This window comes from Rana temporaria, chromosome 11, assembly GCF_905171775.1.
Source record: "Rana temporaria chromosome 11, aRanTem1.1, whole genome shotgun sequence".
Lineage (NCBI taxonomy): Eukaryota > Metazoa > Chordata > Amphibia > Anura > Ranidae > Rana > Rana temporaria.
The window spans coordinates 124,927,703-124,943,839 of NC_053499.1; the positions used below are offsets into that span (position 1 = coordinate 124,927,703).

The 16,137-nt window shown below is 43.1% G+C and overlaps 1 protein-coding gene across 1 annotated transcript in view; it reads left to right on the top strand.

The window, feature by feature from the left end:
- The first annotated feature begins 1,042 nt into the window (after nt 1–1,042).
- The window catches only part of LOC120917626 (rab9 effector protein with kelch motifs-like), a 42,527-nt gene continuing 27,432 nt past the window's right edge, over nt 1,043–16,137 (top strand). The window contains exons 1-5 of the mRNA XM_040329068.1: nt 1,043–1,228; nt 12,274–12,459; nt 13,532–13,622; nt 14,936–15,122; nt 15,291–15,413. Of these exons, the coding sequence (XP_040185002.1) occupies nt 1,164–1,228; nt 12,274–12,459; nt 13,532–13,622; nt 14,936–15,122; nt 15,291–15,413 (652 nt within the window). The 5' untranslated portion in view covers nt 1,043–1,163. The remainder of the gene's footprint in view (nt 1,229–12,273; nt 12,460–13,531; nt 13,623–14,935; nt 15,123–15,290; nt 15,414–16,137) is intronic.

Below are 16,137 nucleotides of genomic sequence, written 5' to 3' on the forward strand. Positions count from 1 at the left end.
TAATATTAAAAGAGCATCTGGGTGTTCAAGGAGAAAAAACAGACCCTTTTCTGTTTTCACAGCCCGCAGCACCGTTCATCCCATAGGGATTTGCGGGACAAAAAGTCCAAGAACCACAGCACTTCAAGAAGGGAACACTCTTCTTCAGCACACACGTCTCATAGCCGCAGGTCTTCCCCACATACGGCAAGGAAACCTCTCTCCCCCATTGGTCGTTAAAAACGATTGTGTGTGGGCTCCAGAGCATTTTTCTCGACGAGAAAAATGGGCATTAAAAATTTAGAACATGCTTTAGTTGTTCTCGTCGTTTTTCTCATTATGAAAAACGGTCGTGTGTACGCTTTAACGACGGGGAAAAACACACGCATGCTCAGAAGCAAGTTATGAGAAGGAAAATTTGTATAATCAGCACAAAGACTTTGAGTCTGTCCCACACCCTGATTGGCTCCCCTGCTGGCACACAAAATAGAGTTCACGCCCCGACGTACAATGACGGTGATTCACGGGAAGGAAACCTACCGGCAGCCGTCCGATGATGGCAGCTGGTCAGCAAGTAGTTAATATTGAAATATATGATTGTTGTGCACATGATTTGTATGTGTGTTTTTTATTGTTTGATTATAAAATTAATAAAAGTAGACCTGATTAAAAAATAAAAAAAAACTGACAGTTGTTCTAACCCATCTCCCCTCTAAAAACCAAAAAATAGATTTTTGCCTTTAATTGTACCTTCGGTAAAAGCGGCACTAAAAAAGTAAGCAATAAAAAAACAAAAGGAATGTTATATGCTATCAGGAGATCACACAGAGCTGCATGCTGGTGATAATTGTATAGAAAGGAAGGAGATGTCCGCTGTGATGATTGCGATTTGCACCATTCCTCCCATCCCTCTGACAGTCTGCAGACACGCCCCGTCTTCTTCCATTCCAGCGATCAGCTGACAGAGCAGACAGCCAACCGCCGCTCTCCATTCCCCACATTACAAACAAGAGGCGTGCCTAAGAGTGAGCTCTGCGGATGCTGATAGGGCAGATGGGCGGAGATAAGAGCGGCATTAAACGATGTGGGCGTGGTTTGTGTGTGGCGGGTGTTTTCGGAGTTAAACAGTATAATCTGGCGGGAAGGTGTTTTAGGACACGGAGAGGCGGAACTATACGGAGGACATGGAGGGACTGCCGGAATTCTACGTCCTGTGTAATACCTGGGAGCCCCCCGTGAGACTGCACCGGTAATGAGAGGGAGGGGAGGGGCTAAGTATTTATATCACCTGTGGGGGGATTATTCGTCCTGTGACGTCAGGCGGGAGCGGGTCTGGGCTCGCTCTCATTCATGCTGCACACTGTCTGGTACATGGCTCAGTGTGGCCATAATGGGCACATGCTGGTTATAGGGGGGCTGTGCAGTGTGGGGCTCATTCACACAATCATGTTGGGCTGTATTGTGCAGATTAGGGTCGCGTCACGTCTCTGCGACTGGGGTATGCATGCAAAATTGCACGCCTTTCTTAGCAGGTGCACAGAGATGTCTTCAACCACTTGACCTCTGGAAATTTTACCCCCCCTTCTGACCAGGCTATTTATTGTGATACAGCACTGCGTCACTTTAATTGACAATCCCGTGGTCATGCGGTGCTGTACCCAAATAAAACGTGTCATTTCCCACAAATAGATCTTTCTTTTGGTGGTATTTGCGCTATAAACAAAAATAAAGACCGACAATATAAAAGCACTTCAATGCCGGCCATTTTCACCCCCTTCCTGCCCAGGCTAATTTTGAGCATTTGAATGACAATTGCGCGGTTGTGCGACGTTGTACCCAAACAAAACTGACGTCCTTTTTTTCCCCCAAAAATAGAGCTTTCTTTTGGTGGTATCTGAAGTTTTTATTTTTTGCGCTTTAAACAAAAAAAGGCAGACAAGTTTGAAAAAGACAATGGGGCAGATTCACGTACCTTCGGCGCATATTTGCGTTGGGCGTAGCGTATCTAAGATACACTACGCCGCTGTAACATACTTTTTTTTTTTTTGGAATCCTCAAAGAATTTGCGCCGTAAGTTACGGCGGCGTAGTGTATCCTTGGCGGCGTAAGGGCGCGCAATTCGATGTGATGGGAGCGTGTTTTATGTAAATACGTCGTGACCTGACGTAAACAACATTTTTTTTAACGGCGCATGCGCCGTCCGTGGGGGTATCCCAGTGCGCATGCTCGAAATTAAACCGGAACAAGCCAATGCTTACGACGGTGACATCATACTACGCAAATCCCTATTCGCGAACGACTTACGCAAATGATGTAAAAAATTCAAAATGCGAGGCGGAAAAAATGTGTCAAAAGTGTCCGATGTGTCCGCCATAATGTCGCAGTCACGAAAAAAAAATGCTGGTCGCCGCCATTAGTAGCAAAAAAAATTATTAAATAATAAGTCTGTCCCCTATTTTGTAAGCGCAATAACTTTTGCGCAAACCAGACGCTTCTTGCGATTTATTTTTTTCCAAAAATATGTAGAAGAATACGTATCGCCTAGACTGAGAAAAAAAAATGTTTTTTAAAAAAAATTGGGCTATTTATTATAGCAACAAGTAAAAAATGTTGTTTTTTTTTTCCAAAATTGTCGCTCTATTTTTATAGAGAGGCGATCAAATGCCACCAAAAGAAAGCTCTATTTGTGGGGAAAAAAAGGACGTCAATTTTGTTTGGGAGCCACGTCGCACGACCGCACAATTGTCAGTTAAAGTGACACAGTGCCACAAGCTGAAATTTCACCTGATCAGGAAGGGGTATATGTGCCCAGTAAGGAAGTGGTTAAAGGAATTGGATCCAGTTGTGTTTGTTTTTTATTTAGGGTAACAAAAACTTTGAAGCTGATCTCCATCTTATGATATTTTACATATGTCATTTAAACCAGCTTGGCCCAAATGAATATGACGCTGTATGTAGCGGCATAGTTCAGGTGGTGACATCATCAGTCTGCTTCTCTGGCTCAGCCAATCAGAGGAGTTTTTTTTTTTTTCATTGATCAAATAAATTGGTTTCTCTGAATGGTTGAGCTTAAAACTTCAAAGGATAATGTTACCTTTCTGAACATGTTAAATGTTACACCCCTATTTGGGGTGTAACATGTAACATGTTTTTCGCTCCTCCCTTCCTATGACAGCAGACGGGGATTCTTCTCCCTGCATCCACTGTTGCAATTTAAAAACAGTGTTGCTCTCTGGGGCTCCTCCCGCACAACCACACAATTTATTTACAGGGTTCTGTGAATGAAGGAACTACAGGTTCTGTCTTCCATCGTGGCAGACGGTTTGTAGTTTTCAATGAACTGCAAAGGCACTGGTGAGCACTCTCGTAGCTCAGGGCTCGACTAACCAGGGCTCGATGGACTAGAATTAGCGACCTGGCGCCTGAGGCGGGACAGCTGGGGTATCCTGTCTGTGCACCCCACCTCCCCCGGCACAATCGCATTGGGCCGCGCCGGCCAATAATTGAGGCCGTGGCCTTCTGCGGTCCTATGCTTCCTTTTGAAATATGGTGCCCTCTTGTGGTGGCCGTTGGTATGACAAGACAACCAGCAATGCTAATAGAGCTAATTAGAACCCCCAAACATTATATATATTTTTTATTCTAACACCCTAGAGAATAAAATTTGCGGTTGTTGCAATACTTTCTATCACACATTTTTGTGCAGCAGTCTTACAAGTACACTTTTTTTTAATTAAAAAATAGGACAACAGTAAAGTTAGCACAATTTTTTTATATTGTGAAAGATAATGTTATGCCAAGTAAATTGATACCCAACATGTCACGCTTCAAAATTGCGTCCGCTTGTGGAATGGTAACAAACTTTTACCCTGTAAAATCTCCATAGGCGACGTTTAAAAAATTCTACAGGTTGCATGTTTTGAGTTACAGAGGAGGTCTAGGGCTAGAATTATTGCTCTTGCTCTACCAATCGCGGTGATACCTCACGTGTGGTTTTAACACTGCTTTCATATGCAGGCGCTACTTGCGTATGCGTTCGCTTCTGCACGTGGGCTCGGCGGGACATGGCGTGTTCCTGGCTCCTAACTTTTTTAGCTGGCTCCTAGATTCCAAGCAAATTTGTCAAGCCCTGTCATATCTCATTGATTGTTCCTGGACTTCACTAACTGTCTGCTGATTACAAGTACAATGTTCTGCATGTTCCTAAAAAAAAAAAAAAAAAAGGCAATAAATGCATGATTTTTTATCTGCAAACAAATATGCATTTTTTTTGTATAAGTTTTAAAGGAAAAAAAGCCTTTTAATAACTTAATAGCCAATGAAAATTATAATTTTAACTTCAAACATTCTGCATTAAATCAGTGTATAGCAAAGTACAAGACTCTCTACTTATGTTTTAACACTGAGGGGCAGATCCACAAAGAGAGTACGTCGGCGTATCTAGTAAAAACGCCGGCGTACTTTCAAATTTCCCGCGTCGTATCTTTGTTTTGAATCCTCAAAACAAGATACAACGGCATCTGGTTAGATCCGACAGGCGTACGTCTTCGTACGCCTTCGGATCTTAGATGCAATTCTTCGGCGTCCGCTGGGTGGCGTTCCCGTCGTATTCCGCGTTGAGTATGCAAATTAGCTATTTCCGACGATCCACGAACGTACGAGCGGCCGTCGCATTCTTTTACGTCGTTTCCGTTCGGCTTTTTACGGCGTATAGTTAAAGCTACTATTTGGTGGCGTAAGCAATGTTAAGTATGGCCGTCGTTCCCGCGTCGAATTTGAAAATATTTTATTTTGTTTGCGCAAGTCATCCGTGAATGCGGCTGGACGTAATTTACGTCCACGTCAAAACAATGATGTCCTTGCGACGTCATTTAGCGCAATGCACGGCGGGAAATTTAGGAACGGTGCATGCGCAGTTCGTTCGGCGCGGGTACGCGCTTCATTTAAATGAAACGCGCCCTCTACTTATCCGATTTAAATTACGCATCGTTACGCCGCGAGAGATACACTACGCCGCCGTAACTTGCAGCGCGAATTCTTTGTGGATTCAAAGATAAAAAAATTAAGATACAGCGGCATAGCGTATCTCACATACGCTGCGCCCATGCATTTGTATGTGGATCTGCCCCTGAATATTTTAATTTATGCACTTGACTAAGGCTTCATTCATGGGTCTGAGACCTCTAGTTTTGAATAGGCCATGTGCTTACTCAATTTTAGCCACTAGGTGCTGCGTGCAGGCAGTGATTTAGGTGTATGGGGACTCGGTGACTGCACAGACATAGCCACTCATTCCAATTTCACTGGTATGTAGAGGTGGGTGAGTGACCCCAAAAGCTCAATGTCTGAGTTTCAGGACCACATCCCTATTAAAATTGGATGGGTAACTGTGTCCATGCAGCTGCTGCGTCTCCACAAACTTAAATAGCCCATTCATGAACTAGGGGCCTCAGTGCCTGCATGAACAAGGCCTAATTGTGACTTGTTCTAAATAAAGATGTGCTTTGTTTATAAATGTAATCTAAGGTGTAAAGTTAGCCGTGAAAATAGGATGATAATATTACAAATATGGTTCTAATTCATCCAAGTGAACAAATGCTCATAGTTCAGAGCCTGAATAGGCCTGCAGACTCTAATGAACACATAGCTGCTGACAGGAAGCCCCCCTCAGGCTCCCTGACAAGATCCTGTAGGCTTGTGGCTGTAGGTAATTACTGTTGCCCGACTGGGGGGGACAAGGCATCAAAGGTTCCTTTTAGATTCCTGCCTGGCTGATTACTCGGCTCCACACTGTTGGCAATCAGAAATAATTTTCTAAACATCAGATGAAATGTTTAATTTCTCGTAAGCTCCAAAATATTAATTGTGGGAAGAAGAGTTCTTCCCTTTGTATGAGCTAAGAGCTTCATGCAGTGCCAAATGGCATGATCTGGCCTAATGGAACCATCTAGGAACCGACCAAACTGTTTTATGGACCCCTTGGAAGGGGGGAAATGTTTGAACCTGATTTGATTGGGATAATGTACTGGTTTCAGAAATTATATATATATATATATATATATATATATATATATATATATATATATATATATATATTACACACACACACACACAATATCTCCCAAAAGTGAGTACACCCCTCACATTTTATTATATCTTTTCATGTGACAACACTGAAGAAATGACACTTTGCTACAATGTAAAGTAGTGAGTGTACAGCTTGTATGACAGTGTAAATAATCCCCTCAAAACAACTCAACACACAGCCATTAAAGCGGGAGTTCACCCGAAATTTTTTTTTTAACATTAGATTGATGCTTATTTTGTCAAGGGGAATCGGGTAGTTTTTTTTAACCACTAGAGCACCGGGCCATCGTCAAATGACGGCTCCACGGTGACTCTGAAAATTCAACAGGACGTCAATTGACGTCCTGTATTCTTGCGGCCACTGGGGGGCGCGCGAGCGCGCCGGCGGCCGCGCGCGCCCGGCGCGTCCCCGAGATGCCGATGCGCGTGCCTGGCGGTCGCGATGTCCGCCAGGCACTCGGAATCGGCGGCTACAGGGACAAGACATGGAGCTCTGTGTGTAAACACAGAGCTCCACGTCCTGTCAGGGGAGAGAGGAGACCGATCTGTGTCCCTTGTACATAGGGACATAGATCGGTCACCTCCCCCAGTCACCCCCCTTCCCCCACAGTTAGAACACAATTTAGGTATACATATTAACCCCTCCCTCACCCCCTAGTGTTAACCCCTTGAATGCCAGTCACATTTATACAGTAATTAGTGCATATTTATCGCATTAATCGCTGTATAAATGTGAATGGCGCCAAAAACGCGTCCGATGTGTTCGCCGCAATGTCACGGTGACAGTAAAAAAATCGCAAATCGCCGCCAATACTAGTAAAAAAATTAATAAAATAAAAATGCCATAAATCTATCAGCTATTTTGTAAACGCTATAACTTTTGCGCAAACCAATCAATATATGATCATTGCGATTTTTTTTACCAAAAATATGTAGAATACATATCGGCCTAAACTGAGGAAAAAAAACGTTTTTTTTTTTTTTTAAATTGTGATATTTATTAAATAAAAAAGTAAAAAATAGTGTTTTTTTTTTAAATTGTCACTCTTCTTTTGTTTATAGCGCAAAAAATAAAAACCGCAGAGGTGATCAAATACCACCAAAAGAAAGCTCTATTTGTGGGAACAAAATGATAAAAAAATTGTTTGGGTACAGTGTAGCAGGACCGCGCAATTGTCATTCAAAGTGCGACAGTGCTGAAAGCTGAAAATTGGCTTGGGCAGGAAGGGGCGTAAGTGCCCAGTATGGAAGTGGTTAAAAATGAAGCAGGAATTACCGTTTTAGAGAGCGATCTTCTCCGTCGCTTCCGGGTATGGTCTTCGGGACTGGGCGTTCCGATTTGATTGACAGGCTTCCGACGATCGCATACATCGCGTCACGAGTAGCCGAAAGAAGCCGAACGTCGGTGCGGCTTTATACGGCGCCTGCGCACCGACGTTTGGCTACTTTCGGAAAATCGTGACGCGATTGATGCGACCGTCGGAAGCCTGTCAATCAAATAGGAACGCCCAGTCCCGCAGCCCATACCCGGAAGCGGCGGAGAAGATCGCTCTCTAAAACGGTAAGTACTGCTTCGTTTTAAAAAAAAACACCCGATTCCCCTTGACAAAATGAGCCTCAATCTAATGTTAAAAATTAACATTTCCGGGTGAACCTCCACTTTTAATGTCTAAACCGCTGGCAACAAAAGTGAGTACACCCCTAAGTAAAAATGTCTAAATTGTGCCAATATTTTGTGTGGCCACCCTCTTGGGCATGGAGTTCACCAGAGCCTCACAGGCTGCCACTGGAGTCCTCTTCCCCTCCTCTATATCACAGAGCTGGTGGATGTTGGAGACCTTGCGCTCCTCCACCTTCCATTTGAGGATGCCCCACAGATGCTCAATAGGGTTTAGGTCTGAAGACATGCTTGGCCGGTCCCTCACCCTTACCTTCAGCTTCTTTAGCAAGGCAGTGGTCGTCCTGGAGGTGTTTTTGGGGTCGTTATGTTGGAATACTGCCCTGCAGCCCAGTCTCCGAAGGGAGGGGATCCTGCTCTGCTTCATTACGTCACATTACATGTCGGCATTCATGGTTCCCTCAATGAACTGTAGCTCCCCAATGCCAGCAGCACTCGCGCAGCCCCAGACCAAGACACTCTTACCACCGCGGCATCCAATGAGGTGTATGTCACCTCCTGAACTTCGCTTAATTTAGATCTGAGAGGTTTATTGTGCTCCAGGAAGATGGCTTCCATGCTGGACGCTCTGGTCTCAGCTCCTTCAAGTGCAGAGTCAATGCAGCTGCTATATCACCCCCTCCACTTGCCCCAATCACAGAAGCCTTTGTATTACTTGAACCAGGGTGGATAAAATCAATTTTTTTTCTTTATTTAAATCAGATTTCCTTTGATTTGCTTTTTTATTTTTATCAAATTTATTCTAATAAAATGCTTTTGGAGTAAAAATCTATTTAAATATAGTTTTCTATTTAAGATACTTTAGTTTATTTAGCATGAAATGGAGATTAGTTATGTAGCATGAGGCTGTATATTCTGCAATATTATTTTTTTGTAAATTCATTCAATCAGTCCCAGCTCTGCAAGCTGAGATAACATGCACTGCATTCACACAATTTAACAGTAACCATGAGATAAAATAAAGTTCAGGAATATTCCTTTATCCAATTGTTTTGCAAATCTATGTACACTACAAACTGTATGATTGTTTGAAGAGAAATGCATCTGTACCGGGCTTTAAGTGAGGAGGAAGGGCAAGCAGTAAAAATAAAAGTGAAACCTTCTAAGCAGCTTATAAAACTTGCGATTGTTCTGCATGTAGCTTGAAGTGCTTTATTTCTCCTTTGAGGAGCAAAATGGCAGAAGGACTTAAAAGACCTAGTTTGGGAATATTTTAATGAAGTTCCTCTACCTATAGGTAAAGCAGGTATGCGTGCAAAATGCAAGCAATCATGAGAAGACGTGCTGATGAATGGAATGTTTGAAGTTTTTATTTTATTTTTATGTGAACCCAGCTGCTATATTCAGTTTTAAGTTCTTTCTTTTGTTTGTTTTCTCAAAAATATTTTGTTTATGCACTTCAACATTGATGTTTAAGCAAATACAAGAATATGTACTATAATGTTATTGTTTTAAATAAAATAATTTTGAGTAGTTCTCCAACTATGTGTGATTAACCTATTTAACCTAAAATCTTATTTTGATATCGCTGTTTTACTAACCTGACAGATTATTATTCTAAATAGGAAACCTTTATTTTGTTTACAAATATTAAAGATTCTAACTACCAGCAAGAATTGGTCCTTACATTTAAAAGAGCACCTGTCATTTCAGATCCATCATGGCAGCGCCTGTTAGCGGGCATCCACTCACCCGCTGCTGCCACGTCCCTCACCTTGTTGTGTCACTGCCGCATCACCAGCCGTCCCATTAAAGTGAATGGGACTGCCAGTGAGTTAAAGCGGGAGTTCACCTGAAATTTTTTTTTTAACCTTTAGATTGATGCTCATTTTGTCAAGGGGAATCGGATATTTGTTTTAAAATCTAAGCCGTACTTACCGTTTTAGAGAGCGATCTTCTCCGCCGCTTCCGGGTATGGTCTTCGGGACTGGGCGTTCCTATTTGATTGACAGTCTTCCGACAGGCTTCCGACGGTCGCATACATCGCGTCACGAGTAGCCGAAAGAAGCCGAACGTCAGTGCGGTTCTATACGGCGCCTGCGCACCGACGTTCGGCTACTTTCGGAAAATCGTGACGCGATGTATGCGACCGTCGGAAGCCTGTCGGAAGACTGTCAATCAAATAGGAACGCCCAGTCCCGCAGCCCATACCCGGAAGCGGCGGAGAAGATCGCTCTCTAAAACGGTAAGTACAGCTTCGATTTTAAAAAAACTACCCGATTCCCCTAGACAAAATGAGCCTCAATCTAATGTTAAAAATTAACTTTTCGGGTGAACCTCCACTTTAACAGCGGGTCAGAGGAGGAGCCACTACAGGACAGAGATGACAGTTGCTCTTTAACCACTTGCCGACCGCTTCATGCCGATTTACGTCGGCAGAGTAGCACAGGCAGGCAAATGGGCGTACCTGTACGTCTCTTTGAATTTGCCACCTTGTAGGCGCACGTGCCCGCCGCAGGAGTGTGCCCGCGGCTCCCGCAAACTCTATGTTCGCGGGTAGCCCGCGATCGTGACACAGAGAGGCATTTTCCTGTTCTGCCTAGCAACATGACGGGAATCTACTGCTCCCTGTCATCAGGAGCAGTGATCTCTGTCATGTTGTAGTGAGACCACCCCCCCTCCCCACAGTTGAACACATCCCTAGGACACACTTAACCCCTTGACCCCCCCTAGTGTTTAACTCCTTCCCCGCCAGTGTCATTTATACAGTAATACGTGGCTATTTGTAGCTCTGATCGCTGTATAAATGACAATGGTCCCAAAATAGTGTCAAAGGTGTCCGATGTGTCCGCCATAATGTCGCAGGCCCGATTTAACCACTTAAGACCCGGACCTTTATGCAGGTAAAGGACCTGGCCAGTTTTTGCGATTCGGAACTGTGTCGCTTTAACTGACAATTGCGTGGTCGTGCGATGTGGCTCCCAAACAAGATTGGCGTCCTTCCCCCTCCCCCCCCCCCCCCCACAAATAGAGCTTTCTTTTGGTGGTATTTGATCACCTCTGCGTAGGGGATAGATTTATGACATTTTTATAAAACAAAATGTTTTTTACTACTAATGGCGGCGATTTGTGACTGCGACATTATGGCGGACACATCGGACAATTTTGACACATTTTTGAGACCATTGTAATTTTTACAACAAAAAATTATTTAAAAATGCATTGTTTACTGTGAAAATGACAATTGCAGTTTAGGAGTTAACCACTAGGGGGCACTGTAGGGGTTATGTGTGACCTCATATGTTTTTCTAACTGTAGGGGGGGTGGGGCTGGACGTGTGACGTCATTGATCGTCTTTCCCTATATCAGGGAACACACGATCAATGAAACTGCCACTGTGAAGGTGTGTTTACACACACCTTTCCCTGTTCTTCAGCTCCTGTGACCAATCGCGGGACACCGGCGGCGATCGGGTTTGCGGGTCCTGCGGTCACGGAGCTTCGGACCGGCCTGTGCCTAGCCGTGCCATTCTGCCGACATATCTGTAGGAGGCGGTCCTTAAGTGGTTAAAAAGATCGCCGACATTACTAGTATAAAAAAATAATAATAAAAATGCCATAAATATATCCCTTATTTTGTAGAAGCTATAACTTTTGCGCAAACCAATCAATATACATTTTTTTTTTTTTTTTAACAAAAATACGTAGAAGAATACATATCAGCCTAAACTGTGGAAGAAATTTTTTTTTTTTGGGTGATATTTATTATAGCAAAAAGTAAAAAATATTGCTTTTTTTTATTTATTTTTGTTTACAGCTCAAAAAATAAAAACCACAGAGGTGATCAAATACCACCAAAAGAAAGCTCTATTTGTGGGAAAAAAAAGGTTGTCAATCTTGTTTGGGTACAACGTCACACGACCGTGCAATTGTCAGCTAAAGCGACGCAAGTACAGAATCGCAAAACATGCTCTGATCAGAGAGGGGGTAAATCCTTCCGTGGCTGAAGTGGTTAAAAATTATGATTTAAATCAAGCTGTTTTTACTAGTGATTTAAATCGACTTGATTTAAATCAAATCCACCCTGTCCTGAACTCATTCACAAAATACACAGGCTTCAAATGGGTCTGCTGGTTTCGTAGTGTCCAGGAAAGAGCAGGTCTACAGTATAAAATTTCCCATGACAACTTTACAGAAATAGTGATATGGCCACAATTTTCCAGGGAGTGGAAGGAACTTTTTGTCAGCACCGTATGCCCCATTGGGGGAATACGGCAAAGGCCATGGTACCTCACACTATGGCTAAGAGGCAAGGTCGTGGAAACAATTCTGAGTCTTCCAGAGCACCAAAGAATAGGACCATGAGGACATTAAACGAGCCGTAAATTAAATGATACCATCTCCCTCCAAACATGTATGGCACATAGGGATTGTTTACTCTGGTTTCTGCTAAAACACCATCATACCTACTGAGCAATTAATGCAATTCCTGTGTCCATTAGACTATAACGAGCATGCCCTGTTGGCTAAACAATTGAGAAGAATGCATTTTCATTAATTTCTTGTCTTTTTTCTTTCTGTTTTCTTCAGATTGCCATCTGATTCTCAAGAATCTTTCCAGCTTTCTGCACCAGTGTTGCCATCTGTTTCTTCCCAGCTCTTACTTTTCAGTGTCGGGGATTGGTCTGGATTGCCCCATGATAGTAAATTTGAGGTCCAGCTGGAAGCAACTGGAGGTAAAAAAATCAGCTTGGGAACACTGTCCCGTGAATTTAGGTAAGGTGTACACAACTTTAAGGTTTCCAGTGCCGTGTTTATGTTTTTCGTAATAACTGTCCGGTATCAGATTAGCATTTATTACAAGAATTGTGTGAAAATTCAGTAATGCATGAAGAGAAAAGAAAAACACAGATTTTAGATAGAAAATAAAACCATCATAAAATAAAATTATGCTTTTCTATCTCTTCAGACTGTTATCTGCTTTTATCAAACTTTGAAATATGCTGCGGTAAACAGAAAATGGTGCAGTTATTTGTGGAAAAGAACAATTAGTGTGTTTTTTTTTTTTATACGTGTGCAGTGAAAATCGTGTACTGCAGTTTTATTTTGTGCTTTGCTATATTTACTGTCAAAATAACTCGCCACTACATACACAAGTATATGCAAACTAAGCTGGGATAGTTCTAAAAGCTTTCAAAAGTTCTCATCCGCTGACATCCGCAATCACATAGGGACCAATGTATGTCCCTTTTTCATCCGCAAACGGATGGATAAAAAAGCGGATATACGGTCCGCACGTGTGAAAGGGGCCTTACTCTTCCAGCATTAAGCATCATTTCCCAATGCAAGGCATCATTACCAGGTGGATGTCTGGGCCTCACCTAATGCCAGCTTCGGGTCTATCATTCAGGCAACTTGAGCAGCTTTAATTCCCCAGTTTTTATGTTTTTGGGCTTGTTGGCAATTGTTTACTGTGTTACCAACCCATCAGCTGGACTGTTTTTGGATGTCTTGAAAGTGATCGACCGGTGGTCTTAAATCGATGAAAAAGAAAATAGGATTTCACTGTAAATTCTTTTTTTTTTTTCTTTTTTTTTGGGAGTCTGAGGGACACAAGTACTCTGTGTGTTTGATCATACTTTTGGTACTAGTTGGCATGCTGGTAGTTGGAGGTGCTTGTGGGTGGGGGGTATTATTCTGGGCAGTTTTTTTTTCTTTCTTTAGTTTGTCAGTGTCCAGTTCTTCTGTAGGCGGTAGTATAACCCAATAGTGATTCCTTTGTCCCTCAATAAACTACAATAAATCAAATTTTTTGCCATGATCTTGATAAATGTATCTTGTACTGCAGGTGTTTCATCTGGGACTGTGATTCGTGTAAAGATACAACCTGTATGTTGAAGGACTCCAAGGTGCATGTCGCCATCCTTGTACAAGGGCAGGTAAAAATATGATATTGGTACATTGCAGTCAAAGTGAGGCCCCAAGATTTTAAAATGGGTTGTTCTGGTACCTCAACAAGATGGCAAACCACACCCAAATTCTTGCGCAGACGGGCAGTTTTATTATCCTCAACTCTGCACTGACTTGATCAATAAAGCTCATTACATTTAGAACTTGATGCAACATTTACCCCCGGGTTCACACTGCTGCAATCTCTGCATGTGATTTGGACTCACACCGCAGGTGCCGATCACATGCGATCTCTGAGCAATACGAGTTCAGCCATACAGTTGCATAGCTGAACTCTCTAGATTTGCATAGAAAATAGTGCAGGGACTTGTTTTCCCCTGCACTAGAATCGGTTTGCATGAGTGTTCTCACCTATGCAATCCGATTCCTGTGCTAGTTCACAATTCGCACTGCGATCTGTGACTGACACCAGCAGTGGTTTGCACAAGGCATGGTTTGCCTCGACACAGGAAATGACCTCACAGGATATGAATGTCAACACAGGAAATGACCTCACAGGATATGAATGTCAACACAGGAAATGACCTCACAGGATATGAATGTCAACACAGGAAATCCTTCCAACAGGATGAGTTTATACAACAACCAATGAACAATGACTAGTATAGTCTTATGGGTGTGTCTGGACAGGGTGTACGATTTCCCACCCCACTGTACCTGGAAGCTATCATCATGGCTGGTCCTGGAATCAAGAACTCTGTCCCTGACCATAACAATTCAAAAGCTCCCGTTTTTACCGTTGGCATGAATCCTTATTCTGCGTTGTTCAGAGAACAACGCATACCTGGATTATACTACCAATACTGTGGATGGGAGATTATCTGCAGGGGCACATCACGGCCTCCCGAATGTGTTGATCAGGTACATCGGGGTGACAGCGTACATCTCCCCCCCCCCCCTTCCCGGACGAACGTTCTGTGCATTGCACAGGGGCCCTTTTGCTGGCAGACATATCGCCACGCTGCAAACGCCTTTCTCCAACCTCAGGAAGTTTTTCACTACCAGATGGGACTTAACCAGCGTCAATCTGCCCCAGTCGGCTTTTTAGAGCGGGCTGCGGGAGTATGAACACTGGGAGACACTATGACAATACATATTAAATACATCTTCATAATATTTCCACAACAATATATACAGCCCAGTGAGTGAACATTATCACATTTGGACAGGAAATGTGATACTAGCAGGATTATCAGGGGGAATCCAGAGAAGGAAAAACGAATGTGTCCACCACATTTAATGAGTGATAAGCTGTAGTATAATGTTTTGTTCTTGGGTTTAGCTACATCAGAAGAAGAATCGACCAAAACAAGAAAGCAGAAAGAGAAAACGATTGAAGGATGAAGAGAACATTTGCCCTAACAAGGGGCTTGTTAAAGGTGATGCAGCAAAATCGAAGAATAAGAACAGCAAAAGTGCTCCATTGCCCAAGCCAGTAGCTGTTGCAAAAACAACCAATGGCATTTCAGGTATGTAAGGGATCTTTTAAAGATTCCATTTTATTTTAAAAATTAAGAAATATAAGTTCCCCATTTTGCTTTTAGCCTTCTAGAACCTGAAATAATATAGTTATTAAGCTGTGGTCTGGCATAATAGAATTCACTCAGCTAAACTATGTTTTTTTTTTTTCTATTTAGGTGTCCCATCAGGACGTTGGGGTCATACTTTATGCCCTGCTGATTCTGAAACCGTGATACTGATAGGGGGGCAAGGGACGCGCATGCAATTCTGTAAGGATTCCATGTGGAAGCTCAAAACAGGTAATCATAATTTCAAATTCATTTTTTGCTCTAGAAGTGTGTGGTTTACTATTCAGTGGGGGAGATTTACTAAAACTGGTGCACTCAGAATCTGTTGCAGCTGTACATAGTAGCCGATCAGCTTCTAAATAAACCTTGACAATAAAATCTGGAAGCTGATTGGTTTCTATGCAGAGTTGCACCAGATTTTGAATGTTGTAGCTTTGCTCCTTCTCACCTCAACTTAAACGTTTAACCACTTAAGGACCGCCTCCTGCACATATACGTCGGCAGAATGGCACGGCTAGGCACAGGCACGTACAGGTACGTCGCCTTTAAGAGCCCAGCCGTGGGTCGCGGGTGCGCGCACGCGACCCGGTCTGAAGCCACGGGACCCGATCGTCGCCGGTGTCCCCGCGATCGGTCACAGGAGCTGAAGAACGGGGAGAGGTGTGTGTGTGTAAACACACCTTCCCAGTTCTTCACAGTGGCACTGTCATTGATCGTCTGTTCCCTGATATAGGGAAAGACGATCAATGACGTCACACGTCCAGCTCCGCCCCCCTACAGTTAGAAACATATGAGGTCACACTTAACCCCTACAGCGCCCCCTAGTGGTCAACTCCTAAACTACAATTGTCATTTTCACAGTAAATGCATTTTTTTATAGCACTTTTTGCTGTGTAAATGACAATGTTCCCAAAAATTTGTCAAAATTGTCCGATGTGTCCGCCATAATGTCGCA